At 50.1% G+C, this 27,950-nt stretch overlaps 1 protein-coding gene across 5 annotated transcripts; it reads left to right on the top strand.

Annotated features, from left to right (window-relative positions):
* Positions 1-315: 315 nt before the first annotated feature.
* FAM118A (family with sequence similarity 118 member A) lies at positions 316-27,361 on the top strand. Of its 5 annotated transcripts, none has more exons than XM_060305775.1 (9): positions 316-437; positions 11,167-11,293; positions 12,077-12,332; positions 15,421-15,642; positions 17,403-17,531; positions 18,713-18,998; positions 20,553-20,585; positions 22,451-22,534; positions 26,165-27,361. In XM_060305775.1, the coding sequence occupies exons 2-9, from the start codon at positions 11,247-11,249 to the stop codon at positions 26,182-26,184; spliced, it is 1,077 nt and encodes a 358-aa protein (XP_060161758.1). In that variant the 5' UTR covers positions 316-437; positions 11,167-11,246; the 3' UTR covers positions 26,185-27,361. The 5 variants fall into 5 exon arrangements, with proteins under 5 accessions (XP_060161758.1, XP_030711524.1, XP_030711523.1 ...); XM_030855664.2 differs by lacking the exon at positions 316-437 and adding an exon at positions 1,020-1,303 and having other exon boundaries at positions 12,080-12,332; XM_030855663.2 differs by lacking the exon at positions 316-437 and adding an exon at positions 1,020-1,303.
* The last annotated feature ends 589 nt before the right edge of the window (positions 27,362-27,950 follow it).

Below are 27,950 nucleotides of genomic sequence, written 5' to 3'. Positions count from 1 at the left end.
ACTTTAAAACCCGCGGGGGGTGGGGGTGGGGGGATGTGGGGGTGCTGAGGAGAGAGGAAATAGCCATTAACTCTGGCTTGCTTGGGCAAGGCAGGGCAGGGAGGGCGGACTCAGGAAGGACGGGAAGGCTGGCTAGAGGAAGTGGCTTTTGATCCGGTTAGGTTTTCTTCAGGGAAGGGAAGGGAAGGGCTTCCAGGGGCAGACAATGGGAGGAGGGGGCCACCAGAATAATAAGATCACTAGGGGACACTAAACCAGCTGCGTAACGCTGTGCCGAGCCCATCTATGCGCGATCTCATTTGGTTCTCTCAACCACCCCAGGAGGCGCGCACTAGCGTCACAGGTTTTACAGACGCGGAACCTGGGACACGGACGGGCGTGTGGTCACTGGGACTCACGGGATCCGAGCCCAAGCTGGTCCCATTCTCAGCTTCCGGGTGAGAGTATTTCTTGATGAGGGAAGAGCACGGGTGGACACTCACTCATTCACATTTGGGCACCGATCGTGTGCCCAGCCCCCTTTTAGCTTCTGGGTACCCAGGGATGGACACGGCGGACAAAGTCCCGGCTTTCCCGGGCAGCTGGGGAGAGACAACAAGTATACGTAATTTCTGGTAGAATTCTGAAAGAAAAGAACGCGGGGCTGGGGGAGGGGACTGGCGATTTTAGGTCCGCAGGGTCTTTGGCAAGCAGGGCGTGTTTGGAGACCCGACATTGGCCCGGGTCTGGACCCAACTCGGGTTGGAGAATAGAAGCTGTGCATGAGTGTGATGCAGGGCCTGGCTGCAGAGAGGCGCCTCCGATTGCACTTAATGGTCTCTATATCCCTGCAAAGTGCGCCCGCGCCCATTTTGCAGATGAGGAAGCTGAGAACGCGCGGTGAGCAGCTGCAGGCGGAGCGCGGACGAAGGCTTGGCCCAGAGAGAGCCCTCCGCGCACTCAACCGCGCCTGCGCCGGAGATGGGGGCGGGGCCTCCGCGGAGGGCGGGGCCGGCGGCTAGGGAGCCGTTGGTTTTGGGGCGGAACCTTCGCGCGGCGGGGGCGGGCGCACGGGGCAAGGTTTTGCCGAAACGCCGCGGCCGGCCTCCGTGGGAGTCGCGGCTGGGGGCTGCGCGTCATCTGCTCCGGCTCCGGCTCCGGCTCCGGGTGCGCGCGCCGTTCCCCCACCCGCAGACTGACTTCCGCCCGGCCTCGCCCAGCGCGAGGGGTGCGCGGCCTCCCGGAGCCCCCGGAGACTTGGACCGCTGAGCGGGAGGAGGCGGCGGGAGCGCGAGCTCCGACCAGCGTCTCGGCGGCGCCGCGGGTGAGCTGGCTGGTTGGGGAGGCCCGGGGGTGCCGGATGGAGAGCCCCTCAAGACCCCCGGCCTCTCTCGGGATCCACGGCCGCCTCAAGGACCCCAGAAGCTCGGTTCCCAAGACCCCCGTCTCACCCGCCCTCGGGAGCCCCAGCCCCCAGGACCCCTCGGGATCCGCCCCGGCCCCCGAGACCCTGTCGGAGTCCCCGGCCACCTCTGGCACCTACACCTTCAGGACTCTCGAGCCCCCAGACCCTTCAGGATTTCCCCTAAACCCCGAGACCACCTGAGGCCCTCCCGCCGTTTCAGGGCCCCGGGACCCCTTAGGATCCTCGGTTCCAGAAACCCCCCAAGATTCCCTCAGGACCCCCGAGACCGTCCCTGACGTTCCCATCCCCGGGTTCCCTGAGGCCTTCCGCGCCATCTCTCCCTAGCTCCTCCCCCGGCTCCCTGGGCCGCCGTCCCCACCCTCGGCGTCTGCCCTGCCCTCTGCCACCGGCCCCGAGGTTCAGTTGCCGTTTGCCTCCCTCTCCTTGCTGGTCTCGAGGCTGGGTTTCTCAAACCTGAGGTCCGTGGACCAATGCGGTGTCCGTGAAAGTGCTCCTGGGGGCTGGTGAATTCTTGATAATATAAAAGAAGTAGAGTCACCTGATGACCCTTTGTAACCAGGTAGGGGGTGTGATCTCAGCGCAGGCCGTGGCGTCGTGTTTACTGTTGCATTGAGGCCAGAGCAGGACTGGGTTTAATTTTCATGCTCTGCGGTGAGACTCATGGCTCCACAGAAGCGCCTAGAAAACAGATCCGATGTGGTGCAGGGTGGCCCAGCTAAGTAGGTGAGAGCCTTGGGGCGGATCAGGACGCTTTGAGCTTGTCTCCTAATTTTGTCATTCATGGAGCTAACTTTTTTTTTTTTCTTTAAATGGCTGTGGTGGGAGAGAATTGTTTGGAGGAAGCAAGACCACATGAGAGGTGGAGGTGACCTCGACCCCGGGTGGTGGCAGTGAGGACCGTGGCTTCTTCAAGCACGGCTAAGCTTCTTAAAGTCTAGACCCAAAAGACTAAGTTTACAGGAATTGGCACTGGAGCCAGAGATGACACAGTCCCTGCTCTCAGGGCCACAATGGAGGGGGATAGTTAAGCACCTAGGTAGTTTTTATATGGCCTTGAACTTAGCTGGGGTGAGGGTCAGATTCTCAGGAAGGGGTGTTATGGAGAGCTTCTTGGAGGGGAGGAAAAGTGACAGGTAATAGGTGAGCTGATTCTTGAAGGTTGAAATAAAGAAGTTTGCCAGGGGCTTCCCTGGTGGCGCAGTGGCTGAGAGTCCGCCTGCCGATGCAGGAGACGCGGGTTCGTGCCCCGGTCCGGGAGGATCCCACATGCCGTGGAGCGGCTGGGCCCGTGAGCCATGGCCGCTGAGCCTGCGCGTCCGGAGCCTGTGCTCCGCAACAGGAGAGGCCACGACAGTGAGAGGCCTGCCTACTGCAAAAAAAAAAAAAAAAAAAAAAGTTTGCCAGGGTCACTCCAGGCAAAGGGACAGTATGTGAAAAGGTAGAGAGGCAGCCACAAAGCACATGAGATTTTGGAAACCAAGAAGTGGGCTGGAGCATAGATTCATCCTGGGGGCGTGGCTGGAGATGTAATACCTCCTTAATGAGCAAGGTCCTCAGGGGTTATTAGAGGGAATCCTAAGTGGGAAGAATCCAGCTTTGTTCCCTGAGGCCCACCGTGCCCTTGGCCCTTTCTTGAATTACTGCTTCTCCCATCCCCCTGCGTGAGTGATGGTCCAGCTCCAAGCTGAAGAAAGGGGGGCGTTGTCAGTGGAGAGGAGTGAGGGAGGTGTTCTGGATAGAGGAGACCAGAATGGGGGAAACTGGGAAGCCTGGCAGAGGGCGGGGTTTCAGGCGTGGAGTGGCAAGAACGGGCTGGGCCAGGGTAGTCAGGACCAAAGCAAGAGGAGCTCCTGAAGCCTGGTGGAGGATTTGGTATTTGAAGGGAGTGGGGGGCCATCGAGGGGTTTGAGGAGGGGAGTGAAGAGGGATTTTGTGATTTTGAACAATTGCTGGGTCTGATGTGGGAGAATTGTTTGGAGGAAGCAAGACCACAGGAGAGGTGGAGGTGACCTGGACCAGGTGGTACCAGCGAGGACCTCAAGCACGGCTAAGCTTCTTAAAGTCTAGGCCCCAAAGACCTTTCCAGCTCTTTCTTGTCTCAGCCCACCGTTTTCTGCCTGGGGACTGATGCTGGGAACTTGTTAGTCCTTTTAGGGGAGGTTTTGGTCTTTTGCCCATAGGTCACCTAGGGCTTCATCAGGGTGACTGTGTGTCAGAGTGAGCCCAGCATCCACCCCGGAGGGGCACATGTGGCACAGTGGGCAGGGAGAGGAGAGGCTGGGGCTCAGAAGTGGAACCAGATCATGGAGTGTTTGGAAGCTGGGCTTGGGGGTCCTGAAGGAACTGGAAAGCCCTTGAAGGAGAGACGAGTTCAGATGTGTTGTGTCAGAAACGTCACTTTGGAGACAGGGTGGGACCAGAGGGGCTGAAACCGGAAGCAGGGTGGCTGTCAGTCCAGACAAGTTGTGAGGACTGCAAGGCATGGCGGAGGGTATGGATTAGAGATCGATCGAGAATAAATCCACAGGACTTTTGTTTGCTGAGGTCTGGACTTGGGTGAGGGGCAGGGAGACTCGCCAGGCACGATGACGCTGTACAGTAGAACTTTCTGTGATGATGAAAACGCCCTGGATCTGTGCTGTCCAGTTCACTCGGCACGTGTGGCTGTCAAGCATTTAAAACGTGACTAGTGTGACCGAGGAACTGAGTTTTAAATTTTATTTAATTTCAATTGATTAAATCCAGGAAGGATACCCATCGCGTGCACTTGGTGTAGTGGGGATCGCACTGTTGTGGGCTCTGCTGTTTTAAGTGTTACCCCTTTTAGTGTTTGCAGCAACCCTGAGGTGTAAGATATTATTCCTTTTTTACAGATGAAGGAAACACAGCTCAGAGAGACGGAATAACTCGACCCCATATTAAGTAGTACAGCTGATACTCGGTTAACTTCTAAGCCTGGACTCTTTCTGCTGGATCCTACTTCCTCCCTCAAAGAGCCTCAAGGTCTCTTTCCCAGGAGACTGAAGTCCTCTCCAGTGGTGGCTTTGTTTCCCAGCTGAGCCCTCCTTGTCTGTTCCTTATCTTATATTTGCTTGCTAAAGTTAACCGGACAGCTGCGTGGTGAGCTGCCAGCCCGGAGCGAGCAGAAAGCTCCTCTGAGCTCGTTGTCTGCCCGAGGCTTCTTGCTCCCTCTAGCATCTCCTAGTGCTGGCTGTTTCTCTTAGCATTTCTGGAAAATGAATGGAGCGAGGGAGCAGGTGAACCTGCAGATCAGCCAGACTGTGTGGCTTGGTATTTATAAAGATATGGTCGTAAAAAGAGGTACAAATGGGTACCTTACATGAAGTTTTGGGGTCACAGTGGACCAGCTGGTGCCCGGGATAGTGGCAAGATTATGGGACTTAAGCCAGGAATGAGTTTATAGCTTGTCCCCGGACTCCCTAGGGGACCTTGACCAAGTCACTGCCTCTCAGTCTCAATTTTCACATCTGTTATTTAGAGTATTTGACATCGCGGAACCTTTAAGATCCCTCCAGCTCTAAAATTCTATAATTTTAGATTTCACTGGAGGTTTACTTTCTAGAACATCTCTTATTCCTCTTGGGATGGATAAATGCTGGTGCTTCAGCATTTGGCCTCTGCATTGATACATTTTAATAAGCCATTATTGGCTTATTGTTAAGTAACGTGTCTATTTGAGCTGTGCAGCATGTCACATCTGATGAACAGGCTGTTAAGCAGTGACCACTTCAGATGTTGGCAGTGTTCCTGGTAAAATGTCAGGTATGTTTGCTTGCCCTCCTGAGCTGCACTGATGATTGGAGAAAACCTTCAAGGCTCCATTTAGCATGGTGGCTGGCCTCTTAAAAGGGTTTAATGTCAGCGTTGGCCAGGTGAGAGGTAATAAGAGCCACGTCACAGGGTTGTTGAGAGCTTTACGTGAGAACGCATGTAAGGTGCTTAGTGTTTGCCCTTGAATCTAATAGGGGCGTAGAAAGTGTCAGTAATTAATGTTGCTTTTTGAACTAAACTGTGGCCTTTAAATTTTTTATTAGTGGCGGGTTTTGTTGTTCTCTCAGTTTGAGCTTATGTGCCCAAGCAACTCTGTTTGGAGGCGCTGGTTTCAAGAAGCAAATGAGCACATTTTGACCATTACAAAATAAGGACTTTTTTCCCCCTGCAGTTTATTTTGACTGAATAAAAAGTGATTCGTTAAGTAGCATGTTTTCAAATTAAGGTTTTGTATTTCCTGTAACTTGAAGAAAACAATTCATCCTGAACATCTCTTACTAGTAATGACTGGGTTAAGTTTTACCAGAATCCAGGTTAAATGAGTATGTCATTGTGGAGAAGTAGTGTTGAGCCGAAAGCTTCCTGTTGCTGAGAGAGAGCAGCTGGCTGCTGAGGTGGTTTATAGTAATAGATAAACATCTTAAGGTTAAGTGCCTTTCAGATATTTGACTCACTCAAAATCTTCGCGACAATCAGTGATGTGGATGATGGCATTCCCATTTGACAGATATGGAAACTGAGGTTCAGAGCGATCTCGGGGCTGGGGGATATGGTGGTGTCTCCTGTCTCCAGATTCTGTATTTTCTCCACCAGAGCCCCAGGTGTTGTGGTTTCAGGGCAAGCCTCTCCTTTGCAGTTCTGGAAGCTTAATTATTCAAGGTCCATTTGTACCTTGTTTTCAGCTCAGATGAACCTACTTAGGCTAACCAAACTCGCCAGAAATACCTCTACCAACCAGACCCCAGATGATTCGTTAGTGGTTAGAAGTCTGTCAAATGTACTTGAAAACTTCCTCTTGTTGCCGAATGATTTCTGCTTCTGTGGCCCCCCCTCCCAGTTAACACCGGGAACCAGATTGCCGTGAGAAAGGCAGTTGGAGGGACTCAAGTTAGAGAAAAGGGTGAGGAGGAGGATGTTGAGGACCAGGTGTGTCAGTGGCAGTGAGCTGTAGCCCCAGGCACTCCTGCGATACTCGGATGGAGCTGGGAAGAGCTTGCTTCGTGGCGGAGGCCTGCAGACCTGCCTGGGTGTAGTCACAGGGCGACTGGTTTGGCCTCAGTTGAGGACATTCCAGTCCTTAGGAACCACACTGGCTACCGGGGTTCCATTTAATCCTAGTATTAATATTCCAGGCCTCCTGCCTCCTGTGAGTAGCAGATTTGTAAATCATTTCTTAGTGTGGGTTACTTTTGTAACGGTAGCAGAGTGTAATACCAGAGCTAGCTGTGTTGCCAGGCCTGTACATTAATCAAGTCATTTGTAGTCACAGTGACCTGACTTTTTCCACAAATTCTGGGGGCATCTTATTCCATCACTGTGGATTGGGTACAAGTGAGTTAAAAGCGAGCATTTGGAAATTTTCATGAATATTTGCGATGTCCCTGTGTAAGAGGAATATGTTTTGAGCGTATGTCCGCTGTAGGCCCCTCTTCCTTCATTGTCATCAGGGGCTGTACCACTTGGGAGCGCTCATCTCCATGCTCTTATACACCACTCAAAAGCCACGTGATTATTTACAGGAAGAAGTTAAGTTTTCTTAAGAATATCTTTGAGGATCCCACAGACTGGAAACTTCTAATTCAGGGTTTGTACGTAAGTGAAGGTGTAATTTATAATAGAAAGTGATTCGTTTTAAGTTTTTTATTATGCTACTTGTAATAAAATACTGTTCTTTTTAAAAATATATTTATTTGGCTGCACTGGGTCTTAGTTTAGGCATGCGGGATCTTTGTTGTGGCATGCGAACTCTTAGTTGCGGAATGCACTCTTAGTTGCGGAATGCACGTGGGATCTAGTTCCCCAACCAGGGATCGAACCCGGGCCCCCTGCATTGGGAGCGCGGAGTCTCAGCCACTGGACCACCAGGGAAGTCCCTAAAATACTATTATTGACAAATATTTTCTCCCTCCCCCCTCAAAACTTTATGGACCCTTTTCACTCATTGATCTGTGCTTTTTTTTTTTTTTTTTTTTGGTCTTGATACTTTTGTCTTTTTTCCCATCCCTCTGCTCTTTCTGGCTGTGTAGAATGGTGATGAGCCCTTCAAAGAACGGCCAGTTCTGTAGATCAGCACCTGGGCCTGGTTCGGCAGGACTCAGGCTGGCCTCGCTGGGGTCGCTCACGCAGTTGTGGTCATCTGGCCGCTTGCCTGGCGTTGAACGGTCCCTCGTAGCCTCGCATGCCTGTCGAGTGGACGGTGCTGGGTTGTCAGCTGGTGTGCTCTCCATCGGTGGCCGTCCAGGAGGCTAGACTGGGCTTTAGGAGGCTGAGTTCCAAGAGGACAGGCTCCAGTGTCAACATGCTTATCAAACGCTCGCTTGCTTGTTTGCCGACATCCCATTGGCCAAAGAAGTCACATGACCCAGCCCAGAGCCAGTGAGAGTGGGACTGACTGCACAAGGGCCGGGGGACCAGGAGGCATGATGGAGCGGGTCGGGGAGGTCACTGACAGTCTGGTGCAGTGGAGTTAGGGAGCTGGGGAGCGGGACTTTGTTTTGCTAGCTGTAAGTAACAAGTTTGGTGTTTGTAGTTTATTCTGTTTTGCATTAGACTCAGTTTGGTGAACATTTATTTAGTGCTGGACACTAGGGATTCAAAGGATAAGTAAGGCAGTCTCTGGCTACTCTGAAGTTCATAAAATACTCATGATCTCCGATTTTAAGCAGAAAATATCCTATTCAGACTTTTATTCATGGCTTTAAATAAAAAGGACAGGAGCTGCTGATACAAATCTGTGTTGGGGCCTGATTTTGCTTTCAGAAAATGCTGATAGGTCCTGGAAAAAAAAATGGGTTACCATGGTGACTTGGCTTTGGACCTGCAAAGTGTGGTGGCGACACGGTCACCAAGGAAGCCAAAAGGTGCCGTGTCTAAAGGTCTCTGAGGCTTTTGTTCCTGTTGTCTGGAACCTGACTGGGTTGGAGGAATGGTGTTAGGGATGTAAGCAGAGCCCCAGAGGCTTGCCCGCCTACGGGAACTTCTAGGATCGGGCACTGAGTGCTTTGGAGGGAGATCTCCTGCTTGGCCCTTGGTTTAAAAACAAGGAGAGAGTTGGGGTACTTTCTAAGTCATTGTGAGATTTGGCTCGGATAATTATGCTGCTGAAAGAACAGGAAATGAGGTAATGTCTTTCAACATGCAGTGTTATAATGAACTGTAAACGTCTAAATATGGGCAGCTGTGCAGTTCATCATTACATCGTTATTGTGTTGAGATTTAATGTAATTGGGTACTTCCTGTGTTGGCTACTTTGATCCTTAGAGACGCCCACCGGTATTAAAGCTTAGAGGCTCACCTGCCTATTGAGTCTGGAGCGTGTGCGGTTCTGTGGGAAGTGCTGCAGAGCCAGCGCCGGGCTCTCATCACGCTCGGGAGGCGAGTGAGTGCTGAGCGCTCCAGCCGGCAAACCACCAACCAGGAGCGCAAGCTATCGCCTGTTATGTACATGCTCAGCGCTTGCAGCGGTAACTTGTTCTTTTGGAAAACTTTGAAATCACTTAATTCTGGAGTTAAGTCCAGCCCACAAAAGTTTAATTTGTTCGTACCTTTTTGCAGATGTGTAAATGCAATGTGTACGTTTTCCATTTGTGTCTACCTTCGTACATATGTGGAGCATCGAAAGCAGCTGAGCAATAATTCAAAGAACTGGAGAGAGATTTTGAAAGTTCTTCACGATGGTGACAGTTTGGGGCATGTGATTCTTAAGCCATTGGTTGACCAGTGACTGTTTAAAAAATATTCTAAAATGTCTTGTAGAGCAGGATGAGGTAAAAGACTCCTTTCCAGGTGGGAAGGAGTAACTATTCTCAAGTGATGTAGATTATTTGGGGGAGCAGGATTGGGGGGCAGTTGGATTAGTCAGCCAGTAAGCATCTTGTATTAACCTTTCACACAGGCTTGAACAGGAAGGACTCTGAGTTCCGTCATGCGGTGGAAGGTTGAGAAAGGAAGTCTGCGGCCTCCTGAGCTCTGTGACTCCAGAGGTTGAATCCAGAGCATCTTTCCTATGAGAGGTTCTCAAGCTTTCAAAGCTCGGTCAGTTAGCAGGATTTCCTATCTCAAAGCTGTTAAAACTGCGGATCGATGAATAGTTAGGTCAGTCATTGACATCTCCTGGCCGGGGCCCAAGGTTGCTTATTCTCGGGATTATATAATATAGTGGAAAACTTCAATATCTATTCCTTTCCTTAGGAAATATCTAGTAGATAAAGACAGAAATGGAACAATCTGACCTTTGATCACTCAGATAGTAACTCCACAGTGGGAAGGAGTTAGGGCCGGGCACCAGCCTTGGGCAGGGGACGGGCATCAGGGAGCCGCACTTTCCTCGCCTGCAGACTGGTCTCTTAACATTTGGGGGAAGGTCACAGACACCTTTGGGAGTTTGAAGGGCGCTCTGGACCCTCTCCCATGAGCGGGGGTGGGGGGGGATGTGCACGGGCGCCTGCACAGAGTCCTCTGTGCATTTCCAGGGGATGTTCTTAGGCTCCTGTTGAGCTTTAAAATCTACAGATGCGCATAGAGTGATCAAGCCTTGTTTCCTTCCCCTGGAAAATTGTTTTTGGTGACCTAATTCTAATTGAGGGGGAAAAAAAAGATTATACATGTGAAAAGGTGGTTTTCAATGAGTGCTGGTTAGGCTGTGCAAAGCAGGCGCTTAGGTGTTCGCTGACCACTTTTCTGGAAAGCAGTTTGGCGGTAATGTGCTGAGATACTTTACAGAGTTCATGTTCTGTAACTGAGCAATTCTGCTTGTCAGAAATCTCTCCTAAATAAGTAATTTCAAAATAGACGAAAACTTTGTGCACAGAGATGGTTGTCAGAGTTACGGTAATGCGCTACATTGGGGAGGTAGGTAAAGTAAAGATAGCGTATCAGCAAGATGGAATTTCATGTGTGTTGCTGTTACACTTACATTTAGGAATAGTTTTGAATAACATAAGAGAAATGCTTCTATTAAAATGCATGGAAAAGTAGGCTATGACCTGTGGTCTCGAATGATGCAAACATTTTAAAGGAAAAAGTCTAGAGGGACTCTAGAAATGCTAACAGTCATTGCTTGTAGGTAGTAGGATTATGGGCTTTTGAATCTTTTTTTTTCTGTATATTTCCTTCTTTGCAGTAAATGTTAGGTAGAGAATTGGGGGGGGTGTGATTCTGGAAAAACGATAGAACATGGAGATAGTCTGGCAATAGAGACCTGGCTGATTCGAGAGTCGCGTTTTATGTAAGCTAAGAATTGACCTTTTACTTCGGTTATTCCCTTGGACTGGATTTCAGCACGGCCAAGGGGGGCCTGGCGTCTCCTCGGAAGACTTGCTGGGCGTGTCCTGGTCCCTCTCAGTGCACTGCTCGGTGCCCTCGAGAGCTCGGACAGGCCTGGAAACCCGTGTGTGGCTTTACTTTGTCGTGCCGTTGCGTTGCCTTCCTTCCGTGATAAGTCGTTTGTGTTCGTGTCACCTGGAAGCGGTTCTGGAGCAGAGTCATGAAGGGGCAGTGAAAACACCCAGCGCTGAACCGCTGCACCACCTGCGCTCCCTCACACTAGTTTCCCTTCATTTTCCCTCCAGTGTCGGGCTTTGCAGAATCTGGGTCTGAGACTTTGCCTGGCCTGTTAAGTCACAGAATTAGGAATGGGGGCTTAGGAACCATTTTGGGTGTATGTTCTTGTATACGATGCTTTTCAGTTATTCTAATTTAAAGAAAGCTCCAAGACCTTTGATTTTAATTCCACCTCATCTCTCTTCCAGGGTACTATTAAGAGAACGTTCATCTGGGAAGTGGAAGTTGCTTCTGACCGATTGCTTCTGAATCTCTTTAGGATTTACAGATGGATTCCGTGGAAAAGACGACAGACAGAAGTGAACAAAGATCAAGGTAAATGAAGTCAACTGCACCCTCAAACAGGTGTAAAGCTTCCATCACAAGTCTCCTTATATGTTATCTGGTACCTGGGAGGGTGAGCGAAGTGAGAACACCAGCTGGGGAGGGCGTCTCCGGGGCCAGGTAACTACCCTCTGCTCCAAAGTAAGGAACGTTCGCAGAGGCAGCTCTCTTTCTGCCCAAGGAGGCGACGGTCGCCTGGCCTCCATACCGAGCAGCAGGTGACCAGAGGGTCACGTCTAAGGCTGGGGGTGCCACGTTTCACAGGAAAGAAACCTCTGACTGGGAGTGGGCGGGTTACACTTCTGTGAAGTGACGCAGGAGAAGGGGGTGCTTGCCGGGGGGTGGGTTGCAGAGGACCAGCATTTTGCCGGGAGTTTTCTTTTCTGTCCCTGTAATCAGGGATCATTTTATCACCATAGTCTGTATTTACAAGCCCTCTGCAGTTCTAAAGGAATTTAAATTGCTGAGATTTCTTGTGCACAAATACGTATCACTTAAGCGTGTGCTCAACACTATGGGGGACTCGAGATGAATAAGACTGTCCCAAGTCCCTTAGGAATGAGGATAGAACATGTGAGATTAATACACAAAAAGAAAAAGACACAGGCTCCGTCTTGCGGTTAGTATAACTGGGGGGACGTGGCGTGTGTGTCTGTGTCCAGCACGGGCTGTGTTTGACCCGACGCCTCTCGGATGTTCCCAGACTGCATTGTTTTCTTCTTGGTTGCAGTACTTCCACACTGGCTTTCATTCTTTCCCTCCCTTGTTTTTAAGTAGAAAGTTTTTAAAAAGCCTCATCCGGAAACAGCCCCAGGAGCTGCTTCTGGTCATGGGGACGGGAGTCAGTGCCGCCGCGGCCCCAGGGATCCCCGCCCTGTGCTCGTGGAGGAGCTGCATCGAGGCCATCATCGAGGCCGCGGAGCAGCTCGAGGTGCTGCACCCCGGGGACGTGGCCGAGTTCCGCAGGAAGGTGACCAAGGACGGGGACCTGCTGGTTGTCGCCCATGACCTGATCCGGAAGATGTCCCCTGTAAGTCTTTTCACACGAGTGCGTCAGGTCTCACTGGGGACACCTTGGCTGTGGGCCATGTTGGTGAATGAGTCTAGCGTTTAGCCTTCTCCAAGCCTGCATCGTGTCTGTTTCCCACCGAGTTGGGCTGACAAGCCAGAAATCTTTCAGTTCATCAGAATATCGTCCCTTTAAACAGAGGGGCTGCCGAGCACAGTGTGGGCTCCTAAAACAGTCCTTGTTAAACAGAGCCTGGATAGGGGGCTTGTCTCAGGGAGGTCGCCGTGCTGCTCTGGGGACCAGCCTGGTGATCTCACCCTCGTTTAGCAAAGGGACAGGGCAGACAGGTCTGCATTTGGTCCAGGCAGGCCAGCTGTGTCCCTTCACATGACTGGGGCTTCCCAGACATTGTAAGATGGGAGAAGACGGAGCTTCTTTGTCTGCAGGTGGAAAGGATCTAGCAGAGGAAGAGCGGTTGGTGATACAGGGGACACTCACTGAGTGATGCCCTGGAGCCAGTGGGGCGGGTGCAGAAAGGGCTGAGCTCACACTGGTCACAGCCAGGTCGTCATGGGACAGGACGCACATAGGGAGCTGGACGTGTGGCCGAGGCCCGAGGCAGCTTTCTTTCCCTTAGGTTTGTTGAAGAAGTATAGCCGTCATCTGAGAGTTGGGGTGGGCAGATGTTGAGGGTTAACCGAGAAGAAAGCCTGAGAACTAGTACGCAGAACTTCAGCTGCTGCAGAAAGAAACCCAAAAGTACGTGGCTTGACTGTGATTGTGTTTACATTTCTCACATAAACATCTGGGTAGGCAGCCCCAGCGGAGCACAGGGGCTTGACGGTGTGGGGAACCCGGGCCCCCGTTTATGGCTCTGCCGTCTTCACCGTGCAGCCCACACCTCATGCTCAAGGTTAGCTGCCCCGACTCCTGCCGTAAATGATGTGTGCCTGCCAGCTAGTGGGAAGGAGACAGAGGAGCCGTGCGTCCTCCCTTACGGGGGCTGCCATGCAAGCCGCTCTGTTTGCATGGCATTGGCCGGAGTTGTACATGTGGCCATACGTGGCTTTAGCAGAGTCTGGGTGGCGAGGCCAGGTGCGGGTGCTGTGTTAATGGGGAGCTAGCACCATGGGGCAGGGTCTTCGTGCTGCTTGCTTTGTAAACGGAGCTCTGCGTTCCTTTGCACAGTGTCTAGGGCGGCTGCTTTCATGCTTCAGGGCAGAGTTGAGTTGAGTATTGGCAGCAGAGACCTTGTGACCTGCAAAGCCTGAAATAGTTTGCTCCCGGGCCCTTTCTAAAGGAAGTTGCTGAGCCCTGTCAGGAGAGGGAGGGGCAGAGTCGATGGACCCGCGAAGGACCCCTTGGATGAGGCCGTTCGTTCAAGTAGAGGCCAGCCAGGTGGATGCTTGTTTAGTCAAGGAGGTGAATATTTGGAGCATATCTTATTCTCCTCTTTACTTTTGTGTATTTTTGAGAACTTCCATAGAAAAAAGAGTTCAAGTGAGGCAGTCAGAATGGTTGTTTTCCTCGTGTTCAGCGGGTTGGGAACAGGTGCAGAGGAAGTGGAGAGTTGGTTTTCTCAGGGTTGGGGTTTTGCCCAAGGATTCCAGCAAAGCCAGGGAAGGGCGGGGAAGTTGAAAGCGAATTTCAGGAGTAACTGTAGTGTTACATTATGGAATCTAGGCTGCGTGATGGGAGAAGTTAGGCTGGCGGGGGAGGGAGAGACAGTGGGTCAGCGCCGTGAGTCCCAGCGGGGTGAAGTCCCCTGGGAGCCGCGGTGCTAAGAGTTGGGCAGGTGGAAGGAGAGGCTGGCCAGGGCTTCTGGAAAGGGTCCTGCTGCTGGTCATGATAAGGTTTGGGGTGTGGATGGCGGAGATGGGACAGGATCGCTGGAGGAGGGTGATGGAGGAATTTAGATATAGGAAGGATCAGCTGCGTGGATGTGAACCCAGCGTGAGCTGTGACAGCGCAGCTGGAGAGACTCGGCAGCGAGCGGATGCCACCCTCGCATCCGCCCTGGTCCGGAGTGTGCGGTGCCAGGGACGTGGGGAGCTGGTCTTCAGGGCAGAAGGAGGGGAAGGCTCACAGAAGCGCGTGATGGGAACAGCGCGGGGTCTCCAGAGCGGGGAGGGACAGGAGAGTCTCGGAAGAGGGAGCACTGAGCCCTGGGATGAGCGACCACCTGGGAGGACGTGGGGGGGCTCTGGTGGACGCTCCCGAGGCTGATGGCGGTGGTGCCGGGGGCGGGCAGGGGCCGGCAGAGGCGTTTCATGTGAACGCACGGGTCAGGCTCTACCGCCGTCCTGCTGGCCCCGGGGCAAGGTTGGCTGAGGGGCGCTCATGCTGGGAGTGCGTGAAGCATCCTCCTGGCGCCACACCCCATCTCTCTGATCCCCTTCACAGCACAGCTCTTCAGGGGCTGTTGTATCCGCTCACCTCCCCTCGGAACCCAGCCCGGCCGGGCTCCCCTGAAGCCGCCCGCTCTGGTCAAGGCCACCAGTGACCTCTGGTGCTACATCCGGGGGCCCAGTCCCACTCCTGACCCTGCTCGGTCTCTCAGCAGCATGACACGCTGTCTTTCGTCCAGTTCCCCAGAGCAGCAAGGCGGAGGAGACCAGTGCCTCTGTGGCTCCCGTGGAGGGGGAGGGAGCCCCGGTCTTCACTGTGGGCTTCAGGGCCCCGCGTGATCTGGTTCCAGGTCAGCTGTCTGGCCTCACCTGTGGCACATGCCATCAGCCCCACCTGTGCTCTGACCTCAGTGCCTGGTGCTGGCTCCTCCCCCGCTTGGACCACCCTCTCCAGAGCTGCCTCCCTCCCTCCGGCGCTCTGCTCGGAGGCCGTCCCGGGACCGCTGGCCCGTCTGTGCTCTGCCGCGCGGCAGCGAGCCCCCTTCTCTGCTGGGCTTCCCCGCAGCGTGTATCACTGCTGACGTGTTTGCACGTTACCTGCCTCCCTCCCCCAGGGTTTCAGTAAACTCTACAAGGTCAGCCATTTTCTCTTTTTTAAAAAACGACTGCATCCCTGGTGCCTAGAGTACTGTCGCCTGCCTAGGTGCTCGGTGGTGGCTGAGAGCCGGCGGTTTTGTAACTCCGGGTCCACCTCTCCGTAGCGCACGGGCGACTCCAAGCCCAGCTTCTTCCAGGACTGCCTGCTGGAGGTGTTCGACAACCTGGAGCAGCACATCCAGAGCCCGCTGGTGCTGCAGTCCATCCTCAGCCTGATGGAGAGGGGCACCATGGTGCTGACCACCAACTATGACAACCTGCTGGAGATCTTTGGGCAACAGCACAACAAGCCCATGGTGTCTCTGGATCTGAAGGACAAGACCAAGGTGCGGGCCGGCCGCCGGGCGGGAGGCGGGAGTAGAGGCGGAGGCGCAGGCATGTTTGCACTGCTGCTGTGGTGTGGCACGGGCTGTCACCTCCCAGCAGAGGGCCCCATAGGAAGGGTGCTGTCAGCTCGCGGAGGCTCCTCTCCCCGCTGGAACGAGACACGAAGGGCCTGGGACAGGGCGCTGCCGCCAGCTCCTCAGGACCCCTCGTCTGCCTGCCCCGGTTTCCGGTCTGCTTGTGTCCTGCACACCCGCAAGGGCTCTGTCATTGTAGGAGATGTGGGTGGTAAAGGCTGTGCTTCAGGAAAGCAAGATCACCTGCAGTCCTGTCGCTGTGAATTTTGGTTAATTGGCTTGTTTATTTATTAATGAACACACCGGGCTGCAGCGCACACCAAGCTTTTGTGCTGACATTTTCCCCTTAACATTATACTGTGAGCATTTTCCTATCAGACTGTCTTTAAAAGCATGGTTTTAAACGTAATTTCATTGTGAGACTAGATTATAGTTATCATTGTGAGCATATTTTCACAACTATAAATGATGCTACAGTGAAAATTCCTACACTTTTGATAAGTTCTGGAGAACTTGTTAGGGTCAAAGGGTATGACCGTTTTAAAGACAAACGATGTGAATCACCCACGTGTTCTCCAGAAAGATTTCCAGTCTACACTCCTGCAGCTGTGCGAGGGGGACTCCGTCTCCCATGTCTTGCCAGCACGAGGCGTTACTAAAAAACCTAACAAAACACATTTCTCCTGTTGGAAAGGTGCACATTTTACGCTTTTATTTCTTTTATTGCTAAGGTTGACCACAGTCTCATTGCATCGCTTGTATTTCTTGTGCGCCACGTGTGCCTGTGGATTTGTACGATCCCTGCCGGCTACGGCCGCTGCCTGTACCTGCTTCACTGCTGGTGGGCAGGGGGTCCCAGCCCCGCTCCACACGCAGGGACATCGAGGCCCGTTGTGATGCTGTCTTACTCGGGACCCGGAGAAGTGTGGGAGCTGCCCTTAGGCAGCCTGTCTCCCGGCGCTTGGCCGAGGAATTGTGACGGGGCCCCGGGCGACGCCTCAAGCGGGCCCCCCGTGACACGTGGCAGGACACCTTGCTCCCGTGTCGGAGCAGCGTGGCGCCGTCTGCGGGGCTGCTCCCTGCTGTACCGAGGGCCTCTGAAGTAAGCTGCATGTGGCAGGGAACAGAAGTGCTGGCTCAGACCTGCTCGTGGGGGGCAGGGGCGGGCGTTACTCCATTTGTCTGGGGTTGTCAGTCCGGCCCGCTGATGTGAGAGCCCGTGGCGTGGAGATAAAAGGAATATACATGATGTGCATCTTCTGTATCTTGAAATGAAGCCAGTTTAGAGCTATTTGATAAACTATTTTTTCTGTATATGTATATTTTTTCTGGGTGTACAAACATTGTATACCTAGCAGTAATTAAAATAAAACATGTGACTTAGAAGTGAAAGCCTTCATCATCTCCCTAAGCTCATCAGTCTTGACAGTGTGCTATAATCTGAGATGTTAAAGGTATTTTCTACATAACAGTGTCGGTCTCTGAAGAAGTTCTTTTCGATATGGCAGGACAGGAATAGCTAGCATTTAACACCTGAGTTTCTCTTAGGTTTAAAGATATAAACTGAAGCATCTCTTCCTGTTTCCCAGGTAGGTTTGAGAGGCCATGAGTCACTGTGGGTATTTTCCTCTTACACCTGTTTTAAATACCAGTGTTCTTCCTCTGTCTGGCTTGCGCTTTGCTAGGTCCTTCAGTGGGCTAGAGGACACATCAAATACGGAGTTCTTCACATTCACGGCTTATACACAGATCCCTGCGGGATGGTGTTGGACCTATCGGGATACAAAGACGTTACCCAAGACCCGGAAGTCATGGTACGCACATCCTGACTAGGCACTGGTCGTACCCCTGGGGCTGCGTGGCGGCCGCTAGCCAGCAGTGGCGGTGGTCTGAGCAGGTTCCTGGCCTCCAGGCCTCCTGCCCCTCGGGTCACGCCGCTGCTCTCAGCTGTCTCCAGGGCCCGGCACAGGGCCTGGCACCTTGAATAGACGCTCAGTGGACTTTCCGTGATCCTCTTACTCAGGGTTCCAGTTACGTCGCCTCAGCATGACTCACAGGCCCCTGCACGGTCTGCAGCGCTCTTCTCTGGCCACTCCTCTCTACTCATCTTTTTTCTCTGTTCATTCAGGCATCTCCTTCCCCTTCTCTATTTAGCAATCTCTTTTAGCTTTCAAAACCTAGTTTTAAAATTTCATTCTCTGTGAGGCTTGTTTGATATCCTGGACAAAATGAAGTGTGGAGAAACTGCCTGCTGGCTTTTATAAACTCGTTTATTACGGCACTTAAGAAACCACAGGTCTTCACTGATTCGCTGTTGAGCGCAGTGTCAGGCCCTCCCTCCCTCGCCCTCCGCCCTGGGCACAGGGGTGACGCCCTCACCTTGCCGCTACTGCAACTCTCTCTGAGGTGTTTGGGTGTCGGAACTGGTGATTCTCTGCGTGCCTGAGCGACCCGGCTAATAATCTTTGTTTCCCTCTACGCCCACCCCCTTGGGTCCTTGTCACTGGTCTCCTCCTCAGTTCTCCTGCCCGCGCTCCCCAAAACCCTATTCTTCCGAGGCCAGGCCCCTCTCCGCAGAGTTCCCACCTGTGATTCACTGGGACAGAGGTCAATTCCAGGGCCTTACATATGCACAGCTCGGAGCTGAAAGAAAATTTCATGCTCTTATTTTATGTTTTAATCATTTAAAATTGTACATAACTGTAGAAGATTTGAATTGAGTGACTACGCTGACAAGATGGTGGGTGGGGAGGGGTGGGCAGTAGCGCATCTGCACGGATTTGGGGACGTGGATTTGGGGCCTGGGCCGCTTGCCCTGGCTTGGAGAGGAAGGGGCTCCCTTCCTTTTGCTGCTTTTCTAACTTTGCTCCTCTGTGGCTCTTGGGAAAGGCCGGTTAGGGAGCAACGATTTAAAATCACAAATATCTACTTTACGTCGTAAGGTCTCACTCACTTTCAGATGAGCATCTCGATCTCCTCGTTGGTTCTTTCACAGGAAGTTCTTCAGAACTTGTACCGCACCAAATCCTTTCTGTTTGTGGGCTGCGGAGAGACCCTCCGTGATCAGATATTCCAGGCCCTCTTCCTTTATTCGGTGCCGGACAAGGCGGATTTGGAGCACTACATGGTTGTGCTCAAGGAGAGCGAAGACCATTTCTTTAAGCAGCAGGCAGACATGCTTCTGCGTGGGATCAAAGTCGTGTCCTACGGGGACTGCTTTGACTATTTTCCGGGGTATGTGCAAGACCTTGCCACTCAGATCTGCAAACAGCGAAGTCCAGGTATGGGATTTCTTTTTTCACTGTTCACTATACAAATCTGATAGGATTCTTCCATTTTTTCCCCCTTTTTTGTAGATATAAATTACATACCATAAAATAAAATTGAGAGGTAATTTTACATGCCATTAGATTTACCAGTCTTCTAGTTATTATTTTTCTTAACGTCTCTGTGTACTTTAAAAATAGAAGATTAGGGTTATTGGTATGACAGTAGTAGCGTATAAATAGAACGTTACCGTCAAAGCTGTGCATATAGTTGTACGCATCTGCTCGTCACAGATGACATGCCATGCTTCAGATTACCGTAACCGAGAAAGAAAACTGCCCAGCCGGCTTCATCAGCTGTGATACTGACAGCCTGAAAAATGCAGATATCTCATACCTTTATCCTGTCACTACATTTTAAAAATTAAAACACGGCAGCACAAAATGATTTCATGAAGACTTTTCTTTTTTAAATAACATCTTTTCCCTGTTCTGCTGAGTGCAACACACCTTTTAAGTAATTTTCCTTGGCCCTTTGGGGAATTGATCATCTGCCAGGAACAACCAAGAGAAGTGAGCACTTAAATTGCTCGTCTTGCCATAAGGGCAGTTCATGGCTTTGAGTTTGGTGTCATAAAACACGGATGACGGCAGACTTCAAGAGGTCTGTATTGGCTGTCATGTCACGGTAATAGGAAACCCAGACATAGCCACCCACGCAGTGGAATTGGGTTAACCACAAAGCTGCCTGCATGTGACCGGCCATGAACTTGAAGACTAGAGATAACGCGAAGATCACGGGAACCAAATGCACAGATAGTCTAGCAGTCTAGCTTCTTCCCACTAGTCCTTTTCCGAATTGCTAATAATTAGCAAGATGGACTGACTTAAGTTGCATTCACATTAATAAAAGTGTCATTAGGGTGGCAGTCTGCTTTTTTTTTACTAAGGGAAAGAGCAGGGAGCCGACACTTGCTGTGTTACACACTGCTGTGAATTTTACATCCTTGACCTTATTTCACTTTTGGTCACAGTATCCACTGCTACTAAGTAGATGATTTCAGAGCTGATGAGACAGGCTCAGAGAGTTAGTGCCCAGGTATTTTGAAGCTGGGGCTGGGGTCCTGGGCCGACAGCAGAGTGGAACATGCCTTCAGGGTGTCCCTGCGCGGGCCTGCGCGCTGGCGCTGCCGCTCCTGACCCACGGGGCCTCGCCCGGGGCTCCCGCGCCTGCCGCCGCTGGCGGGGCCTCCTGTCCCCACCCAGGCCCCCTTTTCCAGACCCTGGCAGCTGAGTGGACTTGACAGGCTGCTGGGGGCTGAAGGCCGTTTGGACTTGTAATGTGTGACCGTGTCCTTAGGGACGTCTGTACGCGTGTTCTTGAGGTGCTTCTCCTGCTGGGAGGGGCTGGTGGGTCAGCAGCAACCGCAGTCGTGGTGGCAGCTCCCCGTGCCCGGGCCGGCTCGGGGGCTTCACACGTCGGGGTTCAGCCCTCACGTCGGCCCTGGGGGTGGAGAGGAGGAAGCGCTGTGGAGTGGCCTCTGCTGACTGTTCTCCGTTCTTCCCCAGATGCCGATCGAGTGGACAGCACCACGTTGTTCGGTAAAGCACATCTTGGCTTTTGCCAGCCTGATTTTTGCCTACGGGTCCCAGTGTTTTCCTGCTCTTACTTATAAAACCATAGATGTGTTTCTCACATTGAATACTTAGCCCGTGTTGCGTCAGGACAGCCCCGCCAGAGATGATAGATGGCAACACCTGCATGACGGTCCCTTGAACTGGGAAGCAGCTCTGTCAAACGTGGGCCATCCACTGGTGCCAGGAATAATTTCCTGTCCTGGAACCAAGAGTCTGGGGGAATTAGAACAGGAGTCTACTTGTATCATACTGTTGGGTCTAAGATGTAGTTAATTTTTTTTTTTAATCGGATATAATTCCTTTACAGTGTTGTGTTAGTTTCTGCTGTATAATGAAGTGAAACAGCTCCATGTATACACATACCCCCTCCCTCTTGGCCCTCCCTCCCCCCCGCCCCCCGACCTAGGTCATCACAGAGCACCCAGCTGAGCTCCCCGTGCTGTACCGCAGGTTCCCGCTAGCTCTCTGTTTTACACGTGGTGGTGCATAATTTGACCCATCCCCTTCAGAGATTTTAATTGCAAAGGTTCTAAGTGTTGGTGTAAAATTTTCTATCTACTACGTGGTTGAAATGTCCATACTCATCTTGCAGGGCTCGACTCTGCCCATTTATGAGTTGACCAGGTACGACTGCGCTCAGAGGCTCCCGGCGTCCACCCTGGGGTGAACGTAGTGCCAGGTTTCCCCACGCTGGTCAGTCACTTGGGTTAGAAGGGGCTCTGGTCAGTGGAGCCGGAGGCCTTGCAGCCCCGGTTTCCCTGCCCCTCTCAGCAGAGCCACAGATAGAAACTTGGTAGTGCCGCACGGGCTTCAGTTAAGGAATTGTGAAACAGGCGCGCTCAGCTTTCCGTTTCTCCCTTATCTCCGTGGGAAAGGACACATTTATTTTAGCTGCGTTCTCTGACTCCCAGAGTCATCCATTTCTTTTGAAAAAAGCATTAACTTGATAGACGTCTGTAGCGTATGGTAGGGATTAGTTGGTCAGTGCTTCAGTAAAATCAGATAGGTGTTTTTTAAATTAAAACAATTTTTTAAATTGAAGTATAGTCGCTGTACAATGTTATATTTTACAGGTGTACGATATAGTGATTCACAATTTTTAAAGGTTATACTCCATTTATAGTTATTATAAAATACTGGCTATTTTCCCTGTGTTGTACAATATACCCTTGTAGCTTATTTTACACCTCATAGTTTTTACCTTTTAATCCTCTACTCCTATATTGCTCCTCCCCCCTTCCCTCTCCCCACTGGTAACCAGTGGTTTGTCCTCTATATCAGTGAGTCTGCTTTTTTGTTACTAGTTTATTATATTTTTTAGATTCCACGTGTAAGTGATACCATGCAGTCTTTGTCTGACTTATTTCACTTAGCATAATGTCCTTCAAGTCCATCCATGTTGCTGCAAATGGCAACATTTTGTTCTTTTTTTATGGCTGAGGAGTAGAATTCCACTGTATTCCAAGATGTATTCCACAACTTCCTTATCCATTCATCTGTTGATGGACACTTGCACTTTCTTCCATATCTTGGCAATTGAAATCATGCTGCTATGAACACCGGGGTGCATGTATCTTTTGCAATTAGAGTTTTTGTTTTTTTCGGATATATGCCCAGGAGTGGGATTGCTGGATCATATGGTAGTTCTATTTTTAGTTTTTGAGAAACCTCCATACTGTTCTCCACAGTGGCTGCACCAGTTTACATCCCCACCAACAGTGCAGGAGGGTTCCCTTTTCTCCACATCCTTGCCAGCATTTGTCGTTTATGTTCTTTTTGATGATAGCCATTCTTAGATAAGTTTTTTAATGAAAGTTTTCATCTTTCAGGTAATGCATGCCAGGACTGTGCAAAGAGGAAGTTAGAAGAAAATGGAATTGAAGTTTCAAAGAAACTCAGACAATCAGATACTGGTATAACGTCTTTTCTTTTTTTTAAAAAAATTATTTATTTATTTATGGCTGCGTTGGGTCTTTGTTGCTGCGCACAGGCTTTCTCTCATTGCAGCGAGTGCGGGCTTCTCATTGCGGTGGCTTCTCTTGTTGCACAGCACGGGCTCTAGGCGTGCGGGCTTCAGTAGTTGTGGCACGTGGGCTCAGTAGTTGTGGCTCGCAGGCTCTAGAGTGCAGGCTCATTAGTTGTGGCGTACGGGCTTAGCTGTTCTGCGGCATGTGGGATCTTCCTGGACCAGGGCTTGAACCCGTGTCCCCTGCGTTGGCAGGTGGATTCTTAACCACTTCGCCACCAGGGAAGCCCTGTAATGTCTTTTCTTTTTTGCAGATTGGCCTTATTTGGAGGTGGTTTCAGTCATAGTGCTTTGCTTTAATACCCCAGCCTCTTAGTGGAAGGAATGATACATAGATCATTCCAACTGCCCAGAGGTTCCTACTTTAACAATTTGTTTATTTAAGTTAGCATGTTATTGAAGAAAAACTCGCCAAGTACACAAATTGTAAGCAGCCCAGTGAGTTTTCACAAAGTGAATACACAATTGCGAAAACTCCCTGGTTACCTCCAGTTCAAGAAACGAAACGGTGTCAGGAGCCTGCCCCTGCCTGCCCCAGGCCCCATCACTTTTTAGTCACTCCCTCGCCACCCGAGGGTGACCACTATCCTGATTTATGTCCTTAGTTTCCAGAGAAAACCACTTTTAATCATGTGTTTTTTGTTACCTCTATCACTGAATGAGATTTATTTAAACTATTTAAATATTTAGTTGAACTGTTTATTTAAATAGACAATCTCTGTCACCCCTAGGAAAGGGGATCCAGCATTCCCTCCCTCTCTTTCTTCCAGGTTTCCCTAGTCTGTACTTTCTTTCTTTAAATAGTGCACTTATGTTTTCTGACCTCTCGATATGATGATGCAGCTGTAACGGCCCCTACCCTTCTCGCCTCCCCTTCCTCGTCTCACTTCCCAAAGCCCACCAGTTTTTACATCGTCAGTGTTGATCATCGTGGTCACGGACTGAGGGGAAAGAAGCCCTCCAGTTTGTCTATAGGTCGGTTCTAAAAGTTGGAAAACAATAGTTGCTTAAAAACACAGCAAGTATTTTTCCTGGTCAGCCAGCTGCGTGTTGTGTTCATGGGTCCAGTGCCGTGACTGCTGTGCCAGCTGTGGGACGTGTTCTTAGAATCAAGGTCCAGTGTGTTTCTTTCCCTAACGTTCCATTAATCACGCTCCCATTTTTGGTTGTTGCGTATTGGTGGTGTTTGTGTTGCTTTTATTTTGGGGGGAGTTTCTAGATTCTTTTCTCCTTATTGTCCCCCAAAAATCACATTTCACGTTTTTAAATGTACGTATTCTCTCAGTCATACTGCCCCTCATTTTCCGAGTCATCCCCTGACCACCTGCAGGCGTGTCACCCTGGAGCCCCCTTCCTTGCTGTCCTGGATTACCGCCCAGGTCTGCCTTCTGCCCACCGCACCCACTGCTGCCAGAACCTCCTCCGGTAGCCCCTACAGCCCCCAGCCCCCCGAGGACCGGCTCATCACTGTTGGTTGGAGCGTGGGATTCTTCATTCATGAATCCCCCTTGGAACTCCGCTGTCTTAAGCGGCCAGGTTTCCTGTTGAAGAGGGTTTGCTGCAACCCAGGTCTCTGTGATTTGTAGGTGACCTGTTCTTTCTTTTCTGGAAGCTTTTAGGATCTTCTTTTTCCTTGCTATTTAGAAACTTCATGAGGATGTGTATAGGTGAGCAAGGTTTTTATATACCTTGCTCAGTGTTTTCTTCCCTTCAGTTCTGGAATAATCGGGCTCCTCTGTTCCCTCTTCCTTCAGTCATATTAGTTGGGACCTCCTGGACTGATTTCTACTGTGTTTTCTCTAATGTCTTAATTTTCTTCAAAAACTTTCTGGAGGATTCTCAAAATATGTTCCACCCTTTTCTTTTTAATTTTGGGTGTTAAATTTTTATTTTGGGTGTTATTGTTCATTTCTGACAGCTCGTGTTTTCTGATTTAGTTTTTCTCACAGCATCTGTTGTTTTAGGACTACGGTATCTTTTCAAATCTCTAGAGATACCAGAGACTTCCCTGGTTATCTGACTACTCTGTTCCTGAAAACATTAGAATAGAGGATTTTCGGATAACAGAGTTTATTTTTTATTAGATGAGAAAACCTCAGTAAAACACTCTTAAACACCAATATAATAATCCACCAAGAATTTCGGAGGGCTATGAAGCATTTAACGTGCTACCAGTTACTTACCGAACGTTTCAGTTAGGTCCGCAGTGCATATGTTTGAGCAGTACTGTGATACTGCATTTTCCTTCTACACCACAAGGGACGTGGACTGTTGAAATAGTTTGTTATGGATGTAAAAATTCATGATAAACGTTAAACAAGTAAGCAAACATGGCAGTTTTCTCAGTGGCTGCCTGCAGAGTGGGTTGGGCCCGGTGGGAGGAGGAGACAGGTGAGGTGGTGGCTCCTGCTGGCTGGCGGTGGTGGAGGTGTGTGTTGACGAGCCTTTTGAGGGGCCGGCTGAGTTCCAACCGCGGCTGACACTGCGCCCACCCCCCTTACATTTTGTACAACTACAGTGCACATATCTTTAGAGGAAGAATTCCATTTTGATAGTATTTTGGATAAAATTCTTTGCAGACTTTTAGCAAATATTTGGATTGTGAATCCAGTAGTTAGGGACATCTGTAACTAAATAAAAAAAATAAAACTAGTGTTCTTCGAGTTGTTCCCTCCAGGACAAGAGACTCTCTTCCTCTAGTCTCCTTCCTGCTGCGTGTTTCCCCCATGTCTGGGGCTCCTCAGTTGCCTGCCGGCATTTAGGAAGAAGGTGGGCCCGGGTGACTGTGCCGCAGTCTGCCGTGGATTTGCCGTGGCTGCTGCTGCATATGCGTAGCTTTTCTGCCCCAGGCCGCCCTCTGAATTGGTGGTGTGTGTATAGGGCAGCAGGGCGGACGGCCTGGTGGACTTGGCTCCAGAGCAGTGGGCAAGCCAGTCTGTGGGCTCCTCGGGGATCCCCTGGATGCCAGCACCCACACCGGCAGCCTCCTCTCCAAGCAGGTCTGTCTGTAGAGCGCGCCCTCTGGTCTTTCTTACAGAAAGCTTTGTCCTGCTCTGCATGTGGGTGAGACCAAGGCTCTTCTCAGTGCTGCTGGCCATATGTGCAGGCTGGAGGGCTCAGAGCAGCACAGCAGGCTCCCACCTGCAGGCAGTCCCGTTGTGCACATACCCTGAACCTTCACTCTTGTCTACAAGTCAACAGGCTCCCGCCCTGTGTGTGCTGAAATTGCCCCTCACTTCCAGTCCGCTGAGAAGGGGAGAAGCACTCACATTCTCGGGTCGAGACTTCCATAGAGCTTTGCAAATCTAATGTTATCATTTACTTTGTCCTGTGGTGGTATTTATAACTCAGAAAGCCATTTTTAGACAGTGGCCACTATTTCCATTATGGAGGTATTTTCAAAGTCTTTAGCACATAAGAAAAACCATAATCAGTTTTTGAAATAAAAATCCCACGGCAGATACCTTTTTAAGGTCAACTTTAATGTTTTGGTATTCCTTTCTTTTTGTTTAAACAGATGATGCTGGAGGGTCTTGAAATCTTTAAGACCAATAAAACCTGCAACTTGAAAACCAGCCTTCTGTAACCACAGTGCCATCCCAAACGATGAGGAATGTTAGAGAACTCCACACAGGACCTCTTGATCTGAACCGTCAAATACCCCAAAAGAGCCATGCGGGTGTGTGGCCCTCAGAGGCTGGGTGAGGGAGTTAGGCGTTGTGTTGAACTGCTTGGGAGGTGACGCATACACGGCAGGTGTCCTTTGTGAGGACTGATACACAACTACCTCAGGGACCAAATCAATGGGCAGGGACATACCTGGTATTCCCGACTCCCATTTGATATGCCCTCTGTCAGGTGGTTTTTTTCTCTAATAAAAGGGGGAAAAGTAAAGACTGTCCAAGCAACAGTAGTTGCCAAAGAGAAAATAAGACACTAGACACTAGACACTTAAATTTTATAATTCTTGTGGAAACATCCGTTAGTGTAGAAAAAAAATTAGAAGTGTGTTTGTTACATTGTTAAATAGTAAAGAAGGAATGGAAACTGGAGGCCCTGAGTCCGCCAGTGAGAGCGGTGTGTTTTAAGAATGACTTGACCTGTAGGCTTCTTTGGAGTTGTGTAATTTCAGTTAGTACTTGGTCTCTAAAGAATGGCAGGTCTAACTGTTACTAAGAAGTGAAGTCTCCAGGAGCCAGAGGGCCTTTTCAGAAGCACAGGTCAGTGTCCAAGTGTGTCATGCAATGGATAACTGAGAATTTGTAAGTGGAGCACAAGACCAAGTTCTAAACTTTTAAATTCCAAGCTTTCCAAGCCTTTTTTCTATGGGTTAAGGTCCAACCTTTCTGTTCTTCTCAAAATCCTCTCCCCACAGCCCATATTAAAGGATTTGCACAGAGTGAAGTAGGCAAAACTTGCCAAGGGTCTGTAACACTTTAGACGTTGTCAGGGCAGATAGCGTGCTGAGCTGCGTGCTCGTGCCCAGGGAGTTGCTCTGTGGCCCTGGCGCTGTCCCTGCTTGGTTTCTGTGTCAAGGCTGCCTGTCTTGTAGCTCCCCACGGGTTTAGGGAAAGTGAAGCATGAAGTTGGGATGTGTAGGGAATGAGAGACAAGCCAGAGAGTTGCTTAAGACGTTTTTTGTTTTTTTTCTTTTTGAAGCATGGAAAACAAACCTTTTATGTTACTCTGGTCAGAAATAAAATTTTACCTTCAATTCTGTTTGCTCAACTTTTCTTTAGTTAGGACAAGGTATGGTATCAGGTATTTAATGAGAATTTTTACCTTGAGTTGCCACTCGGTTGTGAAACTGATTACTTGAATGTGTTTATTAAACTTTTTGAAAAGCAAACTAAGTTGGCTTTTTTAAAAAAGACACATTTATAAAGTGCAATCCGGGCAAGATACGTGAATTTGAAAGTTGGTCATACATAGGGTGTAGCAATATTACAAGCATGGAAAATGATGTGAAACAGGATATAAAACTGGAAAAGTAAAGTAGAGCCAGTTCAAGACGAGCTATGAGTGCCACGCTGAAGAATCGGAGGCCTTCTTGTTGTAATGAGTGAATATATCTAGTCAGTTCTGCTGTGATTCTTATTTTAGAATGCAAATTTATTCCAACAAGATTGATATGTTAGAAAGAAACAATCTGAGCATAACTCGCTCACTTACTTATAATTTTGCCTCTGAGAAACACTGAGTCAGGGAGTGACTAAGTATGGATTTGTTTGCTGCCTCAAGCTGGAATAGTTTTTACATTTTTAAATGGTTATATTTTAAATAATAGTTAGACACCTACGCAA

The sequence above is a fragment of the Globicephala melas genome, chromosome 10 (assembly GCF_963455315.2).
Source record: "Globicephala melas chromosome 10, mGloMel1.2, whole genome shotgun sequence".
Classification (NCBI taxonomy): Eukaryota; Metazoa; Chordata; class Mammalia; order Artiodactyla; family Delphinidae; genus Globicephala; species Globicephala melas.
Note: the sequence above shows the minus strand (reverse complement) of the source record. Positions and strands in the feature narration are given on the sequence as shown.

Coding starts and splice junctions, on each gene's coding strand:
- FAM118A (XM_060305775.1), top strand. CDS start 11,247: ATGGATTCCGTGGAAAAGACGACAGACAGAAGTGAACAAAGATCAAG. Junction 15,643..17,402: donor ATCTGAAGGACAAGACCAAG/GTGCGGGCCGGC, acceptor GCGCTTTGCTAG/GTCCTTCAGTGGGCTAGAGG. Junction 18,999..20,552: donor CTGCAAACAGCGAAGTCCAG/GTATGGGATTTC, acceptor GTTCTTCCCCAG/ATGCCGATCGAGTGGACAGC.